General features: G+C 35.1%; 1 protein-coding gene and 1 pseudogene across 1 annotated transcript; both read right to left on the reverse strand.

The window, feature by feature from the left end:
* Positions 1 to 216: 216 nt before the first annotated feature.
* On the reverse strand, positions 217 to 1452 carry LOC147444426 (uncharacterized). Its single transcript, XM_086528108.1, has 2 exons — positions 585 to 1452; positions 217 to 227 (listed from the first exon to the last, which is right to left on the reverse strand). Exons 1-2 carry the CDS (start codon positions 1450 to 1452, stop codon positions 217 to 219), a joined length of 879 nt encoding a protein of 292 aa, XP_086384234.1.
* A 4233-nt stretch (positions 1453 to 5685) lies between these two features.
* LOC147444427 (uncharacterized) lies at positions 5686 to 6296 on the reverse strand (annotated as a pseudogene).

Genomic DNA, 6296 nt, shown 5'->3' on the forward strand with positions numbered 1-6296 from the left:
TTTTACAGTGAACAAAGTTTCTACAACTAATTATAGAATAACGCAAGTTACACATTATAACAAATGATATTGGAAAACCCAACAAAGCAAAACGTCGTGTTAATACAAAATATTCTTGAGAATATGAAATTGTGTTCTTAATACATGTCTACAATCACATTAAAGTCTCCAATCTGCTGCAAGTATCTACAGATCATGCTTCAAATAGCATACTCCCTAAAGCAAATCTGCAAGAATAAACACAATCAATTGTCAATCATAATATTTACACTAGATAACTTCTAGTGTAAATTAAGAGTATGGCTAGGATTGAGCATTACCTTAGAGTCCCTTATCAAGTTTGAGTCAATTGTGCTGAAATAACAACTTCTTGATAAAGGCTCTTGCAGATACAACCTTCAAGGGTGCAGTTGTGCAACCTAGTTTCCTTGCTAATGAAATCAATTGAGGCCCCTTCATGGTGTCAATTGTTGAGGCTTCTTTTGAAAATATCTCTCTTATCTTCTTCCTTTCTGTTTCTTGTTGGCTATTTGAGTTTGTTGATCCCTCTTGAGTGTCAATAGCATTATCTATTGGCAACCTACCTGTTTCAACTTCTTGCATTGACCATTTTGCATTAGTTTCTCTCCAATATGCAATGAAATCATCATACTTGCTATCATTGGAAATTGGGGATTGTCCATACCGCTCGCATTCAATAGCTGCACAAACATCCCTGGCTTCATCAAGCTTCAATAAATATGGAAGTAGCTCACCCATGAGAACATTGTCCATCTTATTTTTCTCATCAAACATCATAGGGAATATGCAGTTGTTTGCTGGTGAAACACAACCCTTGTATGAGGAGTCATCAATAAGAATTGTTCGTCGAGGATCACATTCAAACCCAAAAGACATTTTGGCTAGTGGCTTAAACATTGCTTGCACATTTGGATTGTCTGGTCGATATAGATTCTCAAGAAAAAAGCAAGATTCTTGACCCCACACTGCAAAGAATGGTAATGTTGTCTCTACCCTATTTGTCAATGTCCTTACAATTTGGAGAACATTAGCTAGTTTAGCTGTTGACCAAATTCCCACATTGAATCTTTGCAATAAAAACTGTAGAAACTCAAGACATCTTGGCCTAAGAACAATATATCCTCTGGAGTCTATTTGAATAGACTCATGAAGGTTGGATGATTGGGGGCAACGTTTCAGTAAAACACCATTCAAGTCCAACACAATTGTCAACATGGACTTCTTTGACATTGTTGGGCTTGAGCTATTGGCATCAACTTGATCATCTTGCACTTCTTTTTCAAGTTGTACTCCATCATCCATTGGAGCGGTTGCCACTGGATGAACCAACATAGCATTATTGCTACCATCTCCCACTTGCTGATCAATTTTGTCTCCTACAATATATTTCAAATAGTTTAAATGCGTTTCAAGGCTTCCATCAATGTGCATATTAGGGAATCCTTACCTAGTGTTTGTGTTGGGAGCGTGGATGTAGAAACCATGTCATGTTATGTATCTAAAGGAAACAAAGTAGCAGTATTTCAAAATTAGTCAAAACAATTAGAAAAGGTAGAGAATCAAGGCACAAGGCTTCCATCAATGTGCATATTAGGGAATCCTTACCTAGTGTTTGTGTTGGGAGCGTGGATGTAGAAACCATGTCATGTTATGTATCTAAAGGAAACAAAGTAGCAGTATTTCAAAATTAGTCAAAACAATTAGAAAAGGTAGAGAATCAAGGCACAAGGTGAAGAAAATACAATATCATTTGAGGGTATCAAGAAAAAAAGATAATGAAGGTAGTTCTTGAAACATACAAAAGCAAAAAAATGTAGTGAAAAAAATATGACATTGAGGATTCACACGCTAGAATTGCCACCTTAATTTGTTATCCTAGAATGAATAAGTGGCCAGTCTAGAGTTACCTATGCCTAAGGAAGATCATAAAGAAAATAACCCATCCCAAGGTGGGTGGCTTAAACTTGAACTTACCATGCTTTAATTTTGTAGTGAAATTCATTATTATATTAGAATCCAATGGATGTTTTCAAGTGTCAACAAGTTAAACCTAATTACCTTTACCTATTCTACATTGCATGTGGAAAATGTAGAGCACATTCTCTAAGAAAATTGATTAGAAAAGTTGACATATTCCAAACTTAGAATGAACTTGTTGATAAATCTAGAGTTCAAATGTGCCTAGATTCTGCTTTTGGTGCGATGTACTTTGTTTTGCATATGTACACTTCAGAATGGCCACCTATCCACTCTAGGCTAGATGATTGTCATATGTGAATGTGTCATTTAAAAAAAAAAGACTGTGAATGTGTCCTTTAAAAAAAGGACATACATAACAATGTTCTTTAATAATCACTTGTGTTGCATAGATTGGCCTCTTGTCCATTCTAGGTTCAATTTTTCTAAGAAAGATAAAGGAGAAAGTTTTGTCTTTTTTGCACTAGCTCTAATGGATAGATAGATGTAAATATGTTTTTGTTGTCATATCTGCACTTCAGATTGGCTACCTATCCATTGTACCTTATATGATGGACATATGTTTTTACATGTGCAAATGTGCACCTAGATTGACCATTCGTCCATTCTAGGTTCATTTTTAAAAGATTTTCCATCTTTCTTTCCTAAGAAAATCATGCTTGAATGTTCTTTCATACTCATGTGTATTGTGTATCTTAGCCATCTATCCATTTGAGATTAGGTTATGGTGGGATGTAATTTGTTTTTCATATGTACACTTAAGATTGGACACCTATCAAAGAATTGTCAGATGATGGTCATATATGAATGTGCCCTATTCAAGAAATACATGTGTTCAATGTCTTCTGACACATGTTCATTTTCTAAGGCACATGTAATTACTCTTTCTTAGTTTGTGTTCTTTTATTGTTACATGTGCTATCTAGATTGATCACTTGTCCATTCTAGGTTAGGTGATGCTAATGTGGTGATTCCTATGCATACATGCTCTCTAGATTGACCACATGTACTTTCTAGGTTAGTTTTTCGACTCTGTTTCACTAAAAAAGCATGCTAGTATGTTCTTTCTATGCCCTTTCTTTTGATGTATCAACACATGTATATATGTTCTTGTTCAATCAAAAGTACACTCTAGAATGGCCATTTGGCCATTCTAAGTCAGGTGATGTCATATGTGAATGTGACCTTTTCTATGAAAGACATGTGCTAGGTTGTGGTGGAATTTACTTTGTTCTACATATGTGCACTTCAGATTGGCCACCTATCTATTCTACGTCAAGTGATGGTTATATATGAATGTATGTTCTTTAATATTCACATGTGTTGCCTAGATTTTCTATTTGTCCATTCTAGGTTAGGTAATGTTCATAAATGTTACATGTGCATATGTGTTGCGTAGATTGGCCACTTGTCCATTCTAGGTCAGGTGATGGTCATATGTTGTTACGTGTGCATATGTGTTGCCTAGATTGGCCACTTGTCCATTCTAGGTCAAGTGGTGGTCATATATAAAGAACTTAAAAACATGCTATAGTAAGAAGATAACTTGTCTACAAAAAACATTAGTTTGTTAAAGCTACATATGACCATCACCTGACCTATATGAATTACATGAAATTGACCATTACGTGGCTAACTTGTCTACAAAAAACATTAGTTTGTTAAAGCTACAATTGACCATCACTTGACCTAGATGAATTACATGAAATTGAACATCACCTGGCCTAGATGAACTATATGAAATTGACCACATGCATCTATGCCCCTAAATTGACCACCTGTCCATTCCAAGTTCATTTTTTCTAGATTTTCCATCTCTTCTCTAAGAAAAGCATGCCTGTATGTTCTTTTATATTTATGTGTATTGTGTGTCTTAGCCATCTATCCATTCTAGGTTAGATTATGGTGGGATGTACTTTGTTTTGCATATGTGTAATTCAAATTCGACACCTATCCATTCTAGGTCAAGTGATGGTCATATTTGAATGTGTTCTTTAAAAAAAAAAAAACACATAACTATGTTCTTTAATAGTCACATGTGTTGCATAGATTGGCCATGTGTCCATTTTAGATCAACTAATGGTCATATGTTGTTACATGTGCATATTGTTTCCTAGATTGGCCACGTGTCCATTCTAGGTCACGTGATGGTCATATATAAAGAACTTCAAAACATGCTATAGTAAGAAGATAACTTTTCTACAAATAATTTAGTTCATAAAAGCTTTGAGTCCCCTTAAAATAGGGTGCGGGTGAAAATATGGTTCACTTGGATCTAGGTTGGATGATGGTCATATATGAGTGTGCCCATTTTTTGAAAAAACATGTGTATCCATACTAGATTATAAGGATACTATGATTTCTTGCTTGAACCAACATCTTCGGACACATGTTCAGTTTCTAAACCACTTGTAATTGTTCTTTCTTAGTTTGTGTTGTTTTACTGTTACATGTGCTATCTAGATTGGCCACATATCCATTCTAGGTTAGGTGATTCTAATATGGTGATTCCTATGCGTACATGCTCTCTAGATTGACCACATGTCCATTCTAGCTTAGTTCTTGCTAGATTGTCCATCTCTTTTGACTAAAAAAAGCATTACACTCTAGAATGGCCATTTGACCATTCTTAGTAAAGAAACATGTTATTTTTTTGTAGATTGGCCATCTATCCATTCTTGATAAGGCTAGTACTGTGGAAATCAAGACATCAAAACACATGTGGTTTTCTCGAGATTGGCCATCTTTCTAGTTTTTATAACATGTTGTTGTCTACATTAGTAAAGTGTGGTCTTTTGTCCATTCTAGGTCAGATGGTGTCATATGTGAATGTGTCCTTTTCTATGAAAGACATGTGTAATTATGTTCTTTAATAGTCACATGTGTTGTCTAGATTGGCCACCTATCCATTCTAGGTTAGGTGATGGTCATATGTTGTTAGATGTGTTGTGCCCCTAGATTGACCACATGTCCATTCTAGGTTCATTTTTGATATATTTCCCATCTCTCTTTCCTAAGAAAAGCATGCTTGTATGCTCTTTTATATTCATTTATATTGTGTATCTTATCCATCTGTTCATTCTAAGCTAGGTGATGGTGGAATGTACTTTGTCCTGCATATGTGCACTTTTGATTGGCCACTTGTCCATTCTAGGTCAAGTGATGGTGATATGTGAATGTGTTCTTTTTTACAAAAGACACACATAACAATGTTCTTTATTAGTCACATGTGTTACCTAGATATAACACGTGTCAATTCTAGGCCAGGTAATGATCATATGTTGTTACATTTGAATATGTGTTGCCTAGATTGGTCACTTGTCCATTCTAAGTTAGGTGAGGGTCATCTGTTGTTACGTGTCTGTATGTGCACCTAAATTGAAAAATTTCCCATTGGAGGTTCATTACAAGTGACCAATCTAAAGTTGATCATGGCACAATGGAACCATCACTCAAATACTTTGATGTATAAAAAATAGAACATCAATCTTTTCAAAAAGAGAACTTTTTATTTGTCTTTTTTAGTCAACCTAAATATAGACATAAGATTTTTAAAGGAATGAAAAAAACTAAATTGAACCAAAAGGATACATTGAAGATATTTGAAGCTTTCAAGTCATCTTTATAATAGATATAACAAGTTCAAACTACAAAAGAAACAATGAAATGGATGTGATGGTTTCCAAGTTAATACATACTTGCTTCAAGATTTAAAAAATCTTTGACGAAAAAGTTGCCTTCACTCATCCTTTCCACCATGTCGCTTTCGTGCTCAACTGGGTGCTTTACTTGATTGACCTGAAGTCCTGCCCATTGCTTGATGTCATCATGCAATGTCACAAATTCTAGAATCCGTGATTCTAGATTCTTCTGATCCTCAATGTTTTCCACTATGGCTACAACTTCTTTCTTCTCTTCAAGACCAATCTCTGTTATATAGCCATCACTGAATAATTCCACTAGCTTGGATCCTTCTGTGCAATACTTCTTGGTAAATTTCTTGTAACAAGAATTTTCTTCTTAAATCTCAAGAAATCCTTGTCCGATAGATGCTGCACAGTTTGAAAATTGATATTAAGTAGCCCTACATCAAGTATGGTGGTAGATTCTCCTGGAGCAAGAGTTGTTGCGAGTCCACTAGATGCATCACTTTTTCCAAAAAGGACTAAAACAGAGAAGAAGTGTATGGACCCACGATAAAACGCTTCTCTTTCATGATGTAGAACTCCAACACTCTATTGTCGCATTATGTCCTTCATATTATTCAAAGCGTTCTGCAATTGCACAAAATCTATCAT

Source organism: Adiantum capillus-veneris, chromosome 13, assembly GCF_014529385.1.
Source record: "Adiantum capillus-veneris isolate H3 chromosome 13, ASM1452938v2, whole genome shotgun sequence".
Classification (NCBI taxonomy): Eukaryota; Viridiplantae; Streptophyta; class Polypodiopsida; order Polypodiales; family Pteridaceae; genus Adiantum; species Adiantum capillus-veneris.